This window comes from Rhinopithecus roxellana, chromosome 8, assembly GCF_007565055.1.
Source record: "Rhinopithecus roxellana isolate Shanxi Qingling chromosome 8, ASM756505v1, whole genome shotgun sequence".
Classification (NCBI taxonomy): Eukaryota; Metazoa; Chordata; class Mammalia; order Primates; family Cercopithecidae; genus Rhinopithecus; species Rhinopithecus roxellana.
Genome location: NC_044556.1, coordinates 53,476,774 through 53,493,504, shown reverse-complemented (window position 1 = coordinate 53,493,504; position 16,731 = coordinate 53,476,774). Strand labels below are relative to the sequence as shown.

Below are 16,731 nucleotides of genomic sequence, written 5' to 3'. Positions count from 1 at the left end.
ATTTGCTAACAGCAGATCTTAAGTGTTTTCACTGCACACACACACAAATAACTGAGGTGGTATATGTGTTAACTGACTTGATTGTGGTAATCATTTCACAATGTATATGTACATCAAATCATCACATTGTATGCCTTAAATACATAGAATTTTTGTCAATTATACCTCAATTAAGCTGTGGGGAAAAAAGAGAAAGGAGGCTAAGAAACAAGAAAGAAAATCTCAAATATTGAAGAAGATGGGAATGTTAAATTAAAATTTTGTCATTTTCTTTTTCAATATGTTGGCAGGGTTAGTGCTGGTTCTGGAAAAAGGCTTTAGTGAAAATTAATACTTTAAGGCATCTAAATGGTTGGTAGGAGCATAAGTTGGTACCGATTTTAGTATGGGGAGAGGGGAAAAATTTGGCCACATACATCAGAAGGCTTACGATATGCACAGCCCACTTTGATCCCAGTAATTCTATTTCTAGGAATTCATTCTATAGAACCAACAAGATGCATTTCCAAGGTTTTCTATAGTGTTGATTAAAATTAATGTAATAGGATTGGGTGCAGTGGCTCACACCTGCAATCCTAACCCTTTGGGAGGATGAGTAGGGAGGATTGCCTGAGCCCAGGGGTTTGAGACCAGCTTGGGCAACATAGGAAGGCCTTGCCTCAACAAAAATTTAAAAAATTTAGTCAGGCATGTTGACATGCACCTGTAGTCCCAGCTACTCGGAAGGCTGAAGTGGGAGGATCACTTGATCCTGGGAAGTTGAGACTGCAGTGAGCCATGATGTTACCACTGCACTCTAGGTGAGGCAACAAAGTGAGACTGTGTCTTGATGATGATAATAAAATAAAATAAATGTAATATTTGTGGCAAATAATTGAAGGCAATTAAATGTCCAACAATAGGGAACTTAGTGAGTGAATTAAGGTTCATCATTAGTGACAATCCTATGCATTTGTTAAAAAATCATATTACAGGCCAGGCGCGGTGGCTTAAGCCTGTAATCCCGGCACTTTGGGAGGCCGAGACGGGCGGATCACGAGGTCAGGAGATCGAGACCATCCTGGCTAACATGGTGAAACCCCGTCTCTACTAAAGCTAGCCAGGCGAGGTGGCAGGCACCTGTAGTTCCAGCTATTTGGGAGGCTGAGGCAGGAGAATGGCGTGTACCCGGGAGGCGGAGCTTGCAGTGAGCTGAGATCCGGCCACTGCACTCCAGCCCGGGCCACAGAGTGAGACTCCGTCTCAAAAAAAAAAAAAATCATATTACAGAAGATTTATTTGAGAAATACTTATAAGACCAATAAGTAGAAAGTAGTTTCCAAAATAATATGTTCAGTATTTTGCTATGTATTAAATACATATATATATATATATATATATATATAGAGAGAGAGAGAGAGAGAGAGAGAGAGAGAGAGAGAGAGAGAGAGGAAAAAACAGACTGGAAGGACATATAAATAGTGGTTATCTCTAGTTTAGGACCGATAAAGTTTTTTTCCTTTGTGCTTTTTTTGTGTTTTCCAAATTTTCCACACTAATCCAATATTATTCTTATAAAAAAACAAGGAAAAGAAATTCTAAAAAAGAAAACCCTGCCTTTTTTTTTTAAGAGTACAATCTAGCTCTTTTAGATGTTGGGCAAACAGGCTTCTCTCCATTTAATGCTCTCATAAAGCTGGTAACTTAAATACTTTCCTGGGTTAGTGGTTTGCATTTTCAGAAGAACTCTCACAGAAAGAGCTAGTACCCAAGTGAATATGTGCTATGAATTATAGATAGCTTGTTTTTCTTCATTTAAGTGAGCAAGCATGTTCTTCATAAGTTGATACGTGGCTCACAAGCTACCCCAGGCAATGATTAGAGAGCAGCCTCAGTTCCAGAGAGCCCAAGCGAGCAGCACCTGGAGCCCCTAGAATTTTTGAATAAACAGAATACTTCCTTCACAGTTTGACACCTTTGGGGAATGCTAATGAAAGCCACCATCTTGCAACTCACTTCTTTACAACTTTATTTGCCTTAAAGGTAGAAAATTGTGAAGCTAGCAGGAGCCTCTACCCACATTAAAAAGATTCTCTTGCAGTTCACATACTTTCTGCCTCGGAAAATCATCATTTACTTTCACACAACATGTTTATTAAGATAAGTACAATATGTTGGGGTCAGTATTCGTGAAACTATAAGTACTTATTTGCTAAGCCCATAAAAGTCAAGCATTTCACTGACCTAGTAATTTGTCTACTAGAAAATATCAATGTAGAAATACGAGAAAACAGATTTATCATGTACCTAAAGAGAATTAGCAATGGTCACACCCCTCCCCCTTCTCACTGCTCTCAGAGAACTCAGGATATATTATTAGGATTTTTTTGACTTTTATAGAGGACAAATTTGAGGCAGGAGAATAGGGTCTGGAGACAGGGAGCATATGGCCCATTCATGCTGACTTCCTAGAACTAAGTCAAATGGAAACGCTTCAGCTATAACAGGAAATATCCTCTCCATTTACTTAGGGAGTACACTGAGTAAATGACTCTGAAACTTTACTTCATCCTCTTCATTTACATAGGGCATACACCAAGTAACCAATGGAAACCTCTAGAGGGTATTTAGGCCCCTGAAAATTCTGTAACAGGGCTCATGCGCCCCTATGCTTGGCCTGCTCCCACCGTGTGGAGCATACTTTCACCTTCAATAACTCTCTGCTTTTGTTGCTTCATTCTTTCCTTGCTTTGTTTGTGTGTTTTGTCCAATTCTTTGCTCACGATGCTGAGAACCTGGACACCCTCCACTGGTAACAAAATGAGAGGTAAGGATCTGGAAGACGGCATGGCTTGTTCAAGGTTTGCCAGTGTTTGGTTTTTCGGTGAGTCTAAATCAAGGGCTGTACTTCCATTTACATCATGAGAAAGCAAAAGGCTTGTTCTTATGCCTCCTGGTAACTGGGTGTTTGTAGCAATGCCCCTGAGAGTCCAAGAATTTCTCCTGTAGGTATATTCACTCTGGGCACTGCTTTCTACTGCAGGGGCACAAAACTGTCAGGGGCCCATTTAATGTCACTTCAACCTTACCCAGCTACAGTTAACCACTTTAATTACATTAACGTGTGCTATCCTAGGGACGCCCCCACCCTACCTTTCAACTCTCATCTTCCACTTCCCTGAAGTATCACGATTATTTCTACTCACATCTAACAACTGGTTGGTAACCAGATCAGATTGGCACAGTGATATCAAAATGCCTCCTCACTCTCTAGAGAATTGGTCATACTAACAACATGTGAAAGACAGACAGCCCTAATAAAGGCTTGTGTGTTATATGTGAATGACAGACAAGCCTGTTAAAGGATCTCTCATGGGAAAGATTCCAGAGAGTGGGACAGTAGAGTAAAAAAAGTAAAAAAAAGTAGAAGTACTAAAGATTTAGTCCTGGCCAGCCATTGTTTCACTGTACTCTGATTCTACCCCCATCCGACATTTCCATTCCCTGTCTTAGACATTTGGCTCCAGTGGCTGCAGAAAAATTAATTCAAATTCTGGTTACTTGTGCCTTCAGCATCCGTGGTCTGTGAAGAGGCATAGGTAACCTAGGGCTGCATCACCTCCTGCATCCACATTGGCATCACCCACCTGGGAGCTGTCAGCAAATGAAATGAACATCTATAAACTAAGATGAGAATAATACCCTGAAAGGTAAAGTAATTAAAATTATAACAATGAGACGGCAGTCAAAACACTACCCATGTTTATTTAATGTCTGTCATTTGAGAACTATGGGGTGGCCCATTCCTATCACCTCATGAATCCTCTCTATACTTTTATGAGAGAGGAAAGAGCATAGGTCAGTTACAAAAAAAGCGAATGTGGGGCAAGGTTAATCAAGAAAGCATTGTTGTAGAAGGGGAAGGCCTGAAAAATATGATGACTTTGGATATCAAATATGAGAGGGCATTCCTGGGAAGTAAAAATACCAGCCTGTCCTTTGGTTCCTGGGCATCTGCTCAGGCAGCATCTGCATCCAGTTTGGAAGGTGGGAGAAGGCCCCAGATGCTGCTCCTGGGCTCCCACATTCACATACTTTTGTCTCGTCGTGGCTTCTATTCTTTTGTAATTACCCCAATGCCTAGTTTCTTGAAGGTGTCCTAATGTATATTAACAAGTATTATTTTTAAAGGCATTACATTTTCATAATATTGGGTGAATCACAATTAAACAGATTTCTTTAAGTCTATAAGATTTTTTAAAGCCTTTAATATGCTAATATGCACAATGAATGTCCTAGAAGAATATATATTAGGTCAAGTCCTTTGAAATTACCATTTTTCTTTTTCTTTTTCTTTTTCTTTTTTTTTTTTTGAGACTGAGTCTCACCCTGTCTCCCAGGCTGGAGTGCGATGGCACGATCTCTGCTCACTGCCAACTCTGCCTCCCAGGCTCAAGTAATTCTCCTGCCTCAGCCTCCTGAGTAGCTGGGGTTACAGGCGCCCACCACCATGCCCAGCTAATTTTTATATTTTTAGTAGAGACGGGGTTTTGCCATGTTATCCAGGCTAGTCTTGAACTCCTGACCTCAAGCGATCCACCCACCTTGGCCTCCCAAAGTGCTGGAATTACAGGTGTGAGCCACTGCGCCCAGCCGCAAGATTCCTTTTTTTTTTTTTTTTTTTTTTTTGAGAAGGATTCTCGCCCTGTCGCCCAGGCTGAAGTGCAGTGGTGTGATCTCGGCTCACTGCAACCTCTGCCTTCCGGGTTCAAGTGATTCTCCTGCCTCAGCCTCCCCAGTAGCTGGGACTACAGGCATGTGCCACCACGCCTGACTAATTTTTGTATTTTTAGTAGAGATAGGGTTTTACCATGTTGGCCAGGATGGTCTTCATCTCTTGTGATCCACCCACCTTGGCCTCCCAAAGTCCTGGGATTACAGGCTTGAGCCACCGTGCCCGGCCCACGAGGATTCTTTTAACTGTAAAATTGCTTTAAAATTTTGTTTTAACACGAAAAGTTTTCATGGAAAAAGCAGAGCACAAAAGCACACACATTGTATTAATAACTATGTAAAACCTATTCACAGTTGGACTTTAAAAGGGCAAAAACCAAAAAGAAAAGAGTCATTTATAAGGATAGAACTATGGGCCAGTCATGGTGGCTCATGCCTGTAATTCCAGTTCTTTGGGAGGCTGAAGTGGGAGGATTGCTTGAGCCCAGGAGTTTTTGAGACCAACCTGGACAAGATAGGGAGACACCGTCTATAATAAATAAAGTAGCTGGGCATGGTGGTGAGTACCTGTAATCCCAACTACCTGGGAGGCTGAGTTGGGAGGTTGCTGGAGTCTGGGAGGTCGAGGCTACAATGAACCATGATCTCACTGCGGCCGCCCAGCCTGGGAAACAGAATTCTGAGAAAAATCCCAGTGTACCCCCTCCCCATTCTTTCCAAGGTTGGAGAGTAGTGTCAAGGAGAAGATGACCTCCAGCCAGGACTTCAGTATTATGTTCCACTGGCCTCCTCACTGAGCTAGGTGGACTCCAAGACCTAAGAGACAGGTAAAGCATTACTGTTTGAACAGTTTCTCTGCCTCCTTACCCAGATGAAGCCTGTCTACATAGATCTTCACCCAATGGCTCTTTTCCAAAGTTTGCATTTAAGTTGGTTATTTGAAGTTCTGTACAGGATCCTACAGCAACACTATTTACAAATGATGGTTAACTTTTCCAGTTAGGCCCCAGATGTCTGTTGGATTCCAATGTTTTAGATGTTCTGCACATTTATTTATTTTGAGGCAGGATCTCACTTTGTCACCCAGGCTGGAGTGCAATGGTGTGATCTCAGCTCACTGCAACCTCCGTCTCCTGGGGTCAAGCAATCCTCCCATGTCAGCCTCCTGAGTAGCTGGGACTATAGGTGTAATCCCCGCTACTATGCCAGGCTAATTTTTTTGGTTTGTTTTTTGTTTGGTGGGGTACAGGAGGTAGAGACAAGGTTTCTCCATGTTGCCTAGTCTGGTCTCGAATTCCTGGGCTGAAGTGATCTTCCTGCCTTGGCCTCCCAAAGTGTTTGGATTATAGGTATGAACCACCCTGCCCAGACAATTCTGTACATTTATAATGGGAAAGGAAAATAGTAGAAAATAATCCTATCATAAGTGCACAACTGCAGTATAGAATGCACTCTTGAGGGTAACTTAGGGAACTAGCTCCAACTTACAAAGCTGTGACCATGGGAAAATGTCTTCCTGGGCTTGCTTACGTCACTGTCCCAAAAGCCCCTCAGCAGTCTCTTGGTGGAGAGTGAGACTGTCATTGCCCAAGAGAATTCCTCTGTCCAGACCTTTAGACAAAGCCTGGCCTGCGGGAGGGACTCCCAGTGCAGCAGCACCACAGAGCTGCTGACCAGAAAGGCACAATAACTCAGGATTATGGCTTTCTCCCCAGGGCTCTGTGGGGGAATCCCTCCGTGTAGGGGAAATTCTGGAATCCTGATCTCCCCCTTTCCCTGCACACATCCCACTCGCAAATGCAGTCTTGTCCCTAGGTTCTGAGCCAGCAGCAATTTGCAAGCCTGCCCCTAATATTCCTTGCAAACTGTCCTTCTGAAGGACCTGACATGAGTAAGTACCCAAGAGATAAATAGCCCCTCTATGGGGAAGCACCCACAGGGCTGGTCCCAAGGTGAAGGTGACCACTGTGGCGGGGGTGGGGGTAGGGGAAGGGTTAAAAACTTGGCTTGTTTTGCTAAATTGCCATGACCCCATATTAAGGTCATTAGACAAAGATCACCTGGCCTAAGGCCAATAAAATGACACCATGACTTTCCCATCAAATCTGGCTGCTTCTCTCTTGGCTGCAGAAAATCATTAATATTCGATCTCTCTTCAACAAATGGAAGAAAGAAGGAAGAGGCTAGAAGGCAGTTTCCTTGCATGAGCAGAAGTGAAATCAAATCTCAGCTTCTTGCCTCCCTCCTTCAAATCTCTCCTGCCTCAGGGCTTTCCACCAGGACCTGTCTGGAAAACTTATCTCAAGCTTCAAGGGCTTATGCCTGGGGCTCCTCTGGATGCGAAAAGAAATTCCCTCCCACACAGTACTTGCTATTACATGACTTACCCTATCATGCCTCATAAGACTTTATGAAGCTTCTGCCAACCACTTTAAAGGATAATTGTTCCCATACTGTTATATTCTGTTCCTGAACACTTAGGTCTTTTGGTAAAAGGTAGGGTCAATCATCAAATATAGGAAACGGATGAAAGGATATGTCCTTGTACCTGACTGCAGAGCTTGGTGGCTTTGCGTCGTGGGGGCAGCAGAGGAGAAAAGCCGCCACCAGCAACTGCATATAGAGAAACGGAGGCTGAGAGACCAGCCGATGTCAGGAGTGAGGGGGAGAGCAGCAGATCAGGGGAGTGTAGTGTCATGGAAACCAAAAGAAAGAGCTTCAGGGAGGTGGTGGGGACATCTGTGTTGAATGCTGAAGTGAAGACAAGATAAGAACAGAGGTGTAAACTTTAGACTCAGCCATGTGGAGGGGATGAGAGGCATTGACAGGAATAGTATCTAGGTATAGTGGGGACAAAATCCATCTAGAGTAAATTGAAAAGGAAATAAGAATATGTTGCTAAGCGCTTTATGTCTTAGCTCATCTAATTCCCATTACAATCTTATGATGTAGATTCTAATATTATCCCCATTTTACAGATGAGGAATCCAGGCACAGAGAGGATAATTAAATTGCTCAAGGTCACACAGTTAGAAAGTGTAACTCGGCTCACTGCAGAGTTGGATGGACCCAGACAACCGGGCTCCAACCTGTGCTTGAAACCTTTACCTCACTCTCCTTTTGCAATGCCACAAAACCAGGATGAACACTCACTCCAGGCAACACTAGCAACAAGTGCTGAAAAGGAAAAAAAGAGAGATGGGGTGGGTAGCTGGAGAGGTTGTGGGGCCGAGACAGGGTTTTCTTTAAAGACAGAAAATCCTGTTACACGGGTTGCATGCTGATGGGGATAATAGAGGTGCAGAGGAGAGATTGATGATATCGGCTGGAGGAGGTGTTTGTGAGCTGGGAGATGAGATGGATCCAGAGCACAGAGGGGCTGACCTTTGATATGAGCTGAGCAAATCCTCTGGTACCAGGAGGGGAGGCAGAGAAAAAGGGCACCCGGTGAGTGTAGCAGGTAGTTTTGGATGTGAAAAGATGAAGGAGTACCTGTCTGCTGGTTTCTCTTTTCTCAGTGAGGGGTAGAGCAAGATAATCATCTGAGGCTGGGGTGGGGAGAAGGGATGGGGATTGTAAGAGGATTGAAGAGGGAAGAGAGGTATGAAATGGCCATTCTGGGGGTGGAGGTGCCAAGAAAACACAATGAGGAGGCAAGACAAGGAGCTACAAGAGACAATTCCTACATTTTATGGATGCACTCTCTGTCTCTCAAATCTTTCATGGCTTTTATCTATGAAATTTTTCATTTTAAATTGCAGAATAAGAAAGAGGAAAAACTGCCTGCCCTCTCTCCCATGATCACTGTGCTGGCAGCAGCAGGAACACATCTGAAGTGATGTGATAGGAAATCAGAAGCATTGCAGGCAGATGGTTTGGGATTGTGAAAAGCGCACACAGAGAGAAATGTAGCCTGGGTTTCTTACCTGTAGAAACTTTATGGCTTTTCCTTTGTTTTCATCAAGACCCAACTGCGGCTCTGTAGCAGATTTCTTAAAGAAGAATGTGGAATGATAAATGATCCCAGGTGAAATTTATATCTGTCTGGATTAAATCCTTGTGCTTTTCTGAAGGAATCAGGGAGCACAGAGAGGCTGCTAATACAGACAATCACCTGGAGGTCTTCTTACGCCACAGATTACCAGGCCCTGACCCAGAATTTTTGATTCTTTGCAGGATGGGGGGAATGAAAATTTGCATTTCTAATAGTTCCCAGGTGATGTGGATGCTGCTGGTTGGAAGACCATACTTTGAACATTGAGTTTGGATGGGGAAGGCCTTAGGGTTCATCTAGTTCACCACCTCAGGTGGCAGGGGATTTCCCACACCTCACAGCACAAGGACTAGAAAGAGGATATCTGAATCCATTGAAATCTCAAAAGAATCCAGACACAAAATGTCCTTAAGTCCAGCTGCTATTGTTGGACTTGTCATTCCTCTCCCTCCCTCCAAGTCTCTGTTTTCTGCAAAAACATTGGAGGGAATAATTTGAGAGTAATTAACACATAAAGTGCTATTTACAAGACGGTGCTCTGAGCTCTTTACTTGTATTAACTCAGTCTTTATAACAGTCCTGTGACCTAGGTGCTACTATTATTAATGCCCGATTTACTGATAAGGTAATGAAGACACAGAGAGGTTAAGTAACTTCCTTGAGGTCACCCAGCTAGGAAGTGGAGAGCTGGAATACATCCACAGATTAGACTAACTCCAGTATCCACGTTATTTCCACACTTTCATATGGCAAAAGTAAGTATGTATGAAGTCTGGGTCTCTCAGATTTGTGGATTCTTGGTGCTTGGGTAAAATGTGGTCTGCTAGGGTCCAACACAGTTCTTTTCTTTTTTTTTTTTTTGAGATGGAGTCTCACTCTGTCGCCCAGGCTGGAGTGCAGCGGTGCGTCTCGGCTCACTGCAAGCTCCGCCTCCCGGGTTCATGCCATTCTCCTGCCTCAGCCTCCCAAGTAGATGGGACTACAGGCGCCCGCCACCACGCCCGGCTAATTTTTTGTATTTTTTTTTTTAGTAGAGACGGGGTTTCGCCGTGTTAGCCAGGATAGTCTTGATCCCCTGACCTCGTGATCCGCGCACCTTGGCCTCCCAAAGTTCTGGGATTACAGGCGTGAGCCACCACGACCGGCCACTCAACACAGTTCTTAGCTAGGGTCCCTGGGCAATGTAAGATCATTGAAAAAACCCTGTTTTGGCCGGGCACAGTGGCTCACGCCTGTAATTCCAGCACTTTGGGAGGCCGAGGTGGGCGGATCACGAGGTCAGGGGATGGAGACCATCCTGGCTAATACGGTGAAACACCGTCGCTACAAAAAATTAGCCAGGCGTGGTGGCGGGCGCCTGTAGTTCCAGCTACTTGGGAGGCTGAGGCAGGAGAATCACTTGAACCTGGGAGGCAGAGGTTGCAGTGAGCCGAGATTGTGCCACTGCACTCAGCCTGGGCAACAGAGTGAGACTCTGTCTCAAAAAAAAAAAAAAAAAGAAACCCTGTTCTACCATTCTTTAAATGCATAGCCCTTGGACAAGCTGCATACTTTATTCTGATTATCCCATTGATAAAATAAGGTGTTCTGACTTTCTGAATTTTTAAGCTAAGAAAGAGTTTAAATATATATATCTATAAAATATATATATATTTGTTTATATAAATATATATTGTATTATATATATATACACACAGAGAGAGAGAGAGAGAGAGAGAGACAGAGAAAGTCTTGCTCTATTTGCCTAGGCTGGAGTGCGGTAACACCAAGGTTCACTGCAGCCTTAACCTCACAGGCTCAAGCAATTCTCCCACCTCAGTCCCGAGTAGCTGGGACTGCAGGTATATACCATCACACCTTGTTGATTTTTGTATTTTTTGTAGAGATGGGGTTTCACCATGTTGCCCAGGCTTGTCTCAAACTCCTGAACTCCTGGGCTCAAGTGATCCACCTGCTTTGGCCTCCCAAAGTGCTGAGATTACAGGTGTGAGACATGGTGCCCGGCCAGCATATAATTCTTACTGAGTTTCAGTCACTCCTTACTCCTGCACTCATTCACCTAGAGCAGCTGCCTGAAGCAACACAGACCAACAATCCACAGTTTCCAGCCAATTCTGGGAAGAGCTCTGCCCTTGGCCAGCTAAGAATTCTTCTGCCATGACAGTTACTGAGGAGGCACGGTTTTTGCCAGTGATAGAGGGTTCTGCTTAAGTAGCAAGAGAATAAGCATAGCTGATTAGAAAGGTAATGTTTCAGTAAAAGTCGGTATAGAGGACTAGATAGTAACAGGTTGGTTCCTGCCACTGGCTGCCTAGGAGACATTGAGCAAGGTAACTTGCCTCAACATTTGCGTCTATGAAATGGAGATAATTAGGACTATGAGACAGTTTAGCTAATTAAGCATTACCACGTGCTTGGTCATAGTCACATTGCTCCATCTGGCCCCTGAGGTTGTTGTTCTTGGTGTCAGCAGTGCCTCAGCAGAGATCTAGACACTGAGCTTGTACACACTAGGACCTCCCAGATGCACCTCACCCACGCTGAAGCTCTTTGCCGCCAACTTTTAATGCTCTATACTGGAATTAAAAGAGTCAGACATTTAATAAGTCTTAAATCCTAGCATCCTCAGGTTTAGAGAAGGATTGTGTCTCAGACTCATGACAACAAAAGGTGTGGTGGACTTTATTATTATCTTTTCTTCTTTTCTTTTCTTTTTTTTTTTGTAGAATAAGAATCTACAGAACTCTACGAGTATTCTCATGACAACAAAAGTTGTGGTGGACTCTATTACTATTATTATTTTGTGGAATAAGAATCTAGAGAACTCCAGAGTTCTTTTAGAGCTAACTGAATTTAAGAGATTCCTGGGGTAATTAATCCAAAGTATACCCTCACTGCAACATCTATTTCAGGGTCAGAAGTGCCAGTGGAGTCGTGAAATTGAACTTAACAAATTTTTATGGAGAGCCAACCAAGTACCATGGATTGTAGAGGGAGTTGCAAGTAATGAGTATAGCAATAGCTAACCTTTATGGAGTTCTTAGGATGTGCCAGGAACATGATTATCACATGTCATTCATACAGCCCTAGGAGTTAGGTACTATTATCTGCCCCATTTCATAGATAGGGCAATTGAAGCTCTTGGAGGGTAAATGTTCATGATGGAGCAAGGATTTGAATCCAGATGCATAGCCATAGTGCTGCATAGTGCTGCATTGCCTCCCTACCACAATGAGCAAGACAGAGTCCCAACCCTCAAGGACCCTGGTGAGGGAAACAGGCACCAGGAACAGATATTCATAAACATGGCTGACTGTGAACATAAGATGGGCAATTGAAGGCAACTAGAAAAATCCTGTAAGACTTCAAAGTGGAGGTGGCATTTGAGCTGAATATGGAAAGAAATGAGTAGCATTGCAACAGGTGGAGATGGGGGAAAAGCGTAATGCTCAGAAAATCATCTACTCCCGATGGGGGCAGGAACACAGGTGCCACCTATTGAAGTCTTTCTTCCAATGTACAATTTATCTCATTTTGCAGATTCCTGTCCTGTTCATGGGATGGACTCAGAAGGTTCTGAAGGCTCAGATTTTATAGGCTCAGGGAAGCTGAAAGTTGGACACCAATATGGCCTGTGCTGAGATCTCCTTAGCCTAGGCTCAAGCAAGATTTTCTTACCAGACAAGCTTCCATGGTGTTGCTTGGCACTGTTTTCCCCGACCATCAGGGTCTGAGATGTCTGAGCCAGGCACCAGCTTGCAAACTTAGGAGAAATGGGAAACCAAAATTCCAAAGCAAATTCCCTGAGCCTCCTTGTTCCAGGCTCCCTCATTCTCTACTTCATCCACCTTCCTCTTGTAGAAAGATCCCTGCTCCTTCTCTACTCAGTAGCTTCCTTCCTGTGATGTTTTTATCAATCCCATTGTCACCAGTGATTTCAGATGAAACAGGGCAAATGTTTACGGATCACTAGCCTTGCGTGTTACATGAGACTCCGCTCTGTTGACATTCATTAATCTCTATCCTGACCTCTTGCTATCTTTCTTGCCATTTATTCTCAGCTCTTTCCTTGACCCCCCTCTTCCTCTGCCCACCCTTGAATGTTGGTGTTCTTCAGCTCTCCATCCCAGCCCCTTGCTTCTCTCCCTCCACGTGCTCTCCTTAGAAGCCACCCACTATGACTATTCCTTGCCCTTGAGCTATTGACACTCAGATGTCTATCCCCAGCCCTGACTTCTCCTAGTTTTAGCCTCATGCCTTCTGCTACCTAGGGAGCATCCCTGTCTGAAGGTCCCAGGGGAATCTCAAGCTCAACACATTAACTAGATCTCCTCTCTCTTCCTTGTCCCCAACTCACTGCACCCAATCCAGAAACATGGAAGTCATTCCAGGATCTGCCCCTTGCCACATCTACTCTTATTCTGCAGCATCCTACCTGCCCCTCCAATCATTGATCAAATATCACCAGTTTTAAGTCCAGTGTTTCCTGAATCCATTTTTCTCCTGTAGTTCTTTACTCTCACTCTCATCTATGCCAGGTCCCCATTCTGTATACTCTGACCACAATTGTTTCCCAACTCTTCTTCTGGCCTCCAGGCTTGCTGTCCACCTGATGAAAACCACCTTGACCCCCTTCTGAAGGCTCTGAAGGCTCAGATTTTATAGGCTTAGGGACACTGAAAGTTGGAAACCAATATGGCTTGTGCCTGTAAGGGCTCCTCATCACCACAAATCCCAGTTCTGAGTCTAGTGAAGAAGGCCCATTGTGACCTGGTGTGACCTCTCAGCCTCATCTCCCAGCATTCCCTACCTCATCTTCATGTTGTGATGATAATACAGAGTAGTGTGCAGCTTTCCAACATACCATACTCATTCGTGAGTGTTATTGCATTTGATTTAATTCTGTTTCCTCTACTTAGACAGCCTTTTCCACCCTTCTTCACCTGGGTCATACGAACTCATTGTCCAAGACACGGCCCACCCATCTTCTGGCTCAGAAACCCTCCCCAAAAGCTTTGGGTGATGGAAGTTCTCCACTTGCAACCTGTGCTTATTGTCTCAGGACTTAAGGGTGGCACGTTAGAGTTGTTATGTGGGAGTCTTTCTCCTCCATTAGGTTATGACCTTAACAGCATCTTGCATCTTAGTCACCTTTGCCCCATTGTCTAGTGCAAAATTCAGGACACAGTAAGTGCTCAGTTAATATTGTTGACTGGAACTTAATTCCCTCAGAGCAAGGGTTTTCTACCCCTGTCCTCCTAGCAGGCACTTTGCAAATGTTCCGTAAGTGAATGCTGCTGCCGTCGACAGCCATGATGGGGAGAGGGGAAGAGGGTGCTAGTTATACAGCTCCTAAATGTGCATGGAGGCCAGGCATGGTAAAAACTGCACATCAGCATTCGATCCCTGAGCAGCATGCATGCTGAAAGTGAGATCTGAAGGAATTAGGCTCTCTGGTAATTATGAATACTTAGGAGAATAACTCACCGAGTCTGCAGAGGATGGCAGGCCCTTTCATGAGCGTTCCCACATCACCACTGTCATGATCACCTCCAGGAGAGGCATTTTTATGAATGAAGGCCATTATGACAAAGGGAGAGGGTTGTTAGGGTCAAGAGTTCCCCCAGGCAGGCTCCACCTGCATCCCTGAGACGAGCTTTCATGATCCTGCTCCCCACTGAAGCTGCTCATTGGCCCACTTCCTGGAGGCCCCTTGCACAAAGGATCTGCCACCCTCACGGACAGTCACTGCTTCTGAAACTGCAGAGCGTGAATAGCTAACAAGGCATGCAGGGGCCAACAAGAGGAGTCTCTGTTGATTCCAATGGGTTTCTGAAGGGTGGGGGATCTGAATTTTGAACACGCACCTCCTGCTAATCCTCCAGCAAAACCAGTCAGACTGGATGCAAAGCCTTATGAGAGAGCCCACACATCCCATCTGACTCCGAACAACGGAGCCACTTGTCATAGAAGGAGCGTTTCATGTCCTTGGGATCAAGGCTGGAGGAATGAGGGGCATGGGGAGCTGGGACTGGCAGGAGCAGGGGCAAGGGTGGCAGGGGGAAAGAGCTTGGGATTTCAGAGCAAGATCCCCGCATGCACGGTTTCACAGTCACCTGGCCTTAACTTCTCTGAGGTGATAACGAGCCCTCACAAGGCAGTAGTGGACACACTGCTCTAAGACACCTAGTGCAGGGCAGGGAAAGAGGCGCTCACAAAATGCTGGCTCCTCTGACATAGGTGCTTCTTAGGGACATCCTCTCAGGGCAGAAGGGTCTAGAGGAAAGCCCCCGCCACCCACTGCTTCTCCTGGAGCACAGTGCTCTAGCCAGGCACAGGGGAGGGGGAGAAGTGCTGCCGCAGCCACCCCCGCCAGCCCTGAAGAGCTCCTCACCCCTGCTACCCGGCAAGTGATTTCAGATAAATGTGAGTCGAATCGGCGGGAGCTGATATTTTGTTTCAAGGAGAAGAATATTCTAGGCTGCCTCTGGGAAGTAACACTACTCTCTTAGTCTCTTCACAAACTTTTCACAGTTGACCTGAGGATTTCTTTCCTCTCTCCTTCCCTCTCTTCTTTTCTTCCTTTTGCGGGAAAAAGAAACAGAAATTGGAGGACTGATCTTTCAAACAACCTCTAGAACCAACAAGTATCAGTCTCCCTAAACACTGTCCTGAGTTGTGACTGACATTGGATCAATCAGTTCAAGAAAACCCTGCACTTTCCATCTCTTTCTCTCCAGGACGGTAAATGCTGTTCTGAGGGAAAAAGAGGCAACTAGAATGTAGCTCAGGGGAGAAGTAAAAGGTAGGAGAGAGGACTTGCTTCCTTCTTCCTCTCTGGAGAGTTCAGCAGCAGCAGCAACAGCAGCAGCAGCAAGTTCTCCTCTCCAAGGAGCTCCTAGGAAAACTAGGGACCCCACCTTTGAGCTGGGGGCAGGGGTCTGGGGAAGGGTGTTGGTGTGAATTGCTCAGGAGTAGCAAGAAATTACACCCATAGAGAAATGAAAGTACATTCTCCTCCTTCCCCCTGGGGGCTGCATAAAGGGTCCTCCTGCATCCCCTCCACCGTCGCAGTCATGGATTCCCTGCCATCCCACAATGCAGCCCACACCAGCCTGCTCGGTGTCCCCAAAACGGTGCTCACAGCCTTGACATCTCAGGGGAATGCTCAGCCTGGCACACACTCCTCTCAGTCCAAGCTGCCCAGCAAGGGCCAGCCCTCCATGGCAGGCCACCAACCAAAAACCTCCCTAACCCTGAGCAGGTGCCCTGAGCAGCTGAGGTGGGATGTTAAGTCAAGTCCAGCTAGGCTCTTGTCTGGCCAGGCTCCCACTGGCCCAATGCTGGACCAGATAAAATTATAGGTGGGGTCCTATGGGACAGCCCAGCAGTGCTCAGCACCCCTAAAAGACCTCACTGCTGTTCCCTTCACCCATAAGGATAGACAGAAGAGTATATACTACCTCCAGAAGAGGATCTGCCCCAGGGAAGCCATGGCTGGGGAAGGTTCCCAGCGTATCTGGGTACTGGCTGAGTGGAGCTGCTGCTGCCCTCCTTGGTGACTCACAACCAGCTCCCGTGTGCTGGCCTTAAATAGTGTGTTCAGGCCGGGAGTGGTGCGTGCACCTGTAGACAGCTCAGGTATGAGGAAACTAGCTGTGCAGAATTCCCTGCAGGCACAGTGGCTGCCTGCTCCAGCCAGCCAGCCAAGCCAGGGGCTCAGAGCTGCCTTTCCAAGCCTTGACTTTGGGAGAGGGTGACGGGGAAAAGTGTCCCAGGCCCTTGCTTCAGGGCTTGTATTCAGCAGGACTTTCCTCCTGACTGTGGAAGGGAGCTGTAGGGAGGGAGATTTAATCTCAAAATAAGAAAGGACTGGAATAACTCAAAGTGTCAGGCTATGCTAGGAGCCTGGGGGCCAGGAGTCCCCATCTCTGCTGGTAGATGATGCTCAGAGGCTGGGTCACCACTGGTCAGGTCTCTCATGGAGGAGACTCACGCTGGGGGACCTCAGGAAGGCCATGAGT

The 16,731-nt window shown here is 45.6% G+C and overlaps 1 protein-coding gene across 4 annotated transcripts in view; it reads right to left on the bottom strand.

Annotated features, from left to right (window-relative positions):
* VTCN1 (V-set domain containing T cell activation inhibitor 1) overlaps positions 1-16,301 on the bottom strand; it is a 69,109-nt gene extending 52,808 nt beyond the window's left edge. Inside the window, exon 1 of one of the 4 annotated variants that reach the window (XM_010367892.2) lies at positions 16,171-16,301. In XM_010367892.2, coding sequence (XP_010366194.1) covers positions 16,171-16,202 — 32 coding nt within the window. In that variant the 5' untranslated portion in view covers positions 16,203-16,301. Of the gene's footprint in view, positions 1-8,639; positions 8,859-16,170 lie in introns of those variants that run through there. The other 3 variants (XM_010367888.2, XM_010367891.2, XM_010367890.2) reach the window with 3 other exon arrangements.
* Between the last annotated feature and the right edge of the window lie 430 nt (positions 16,302-16,731).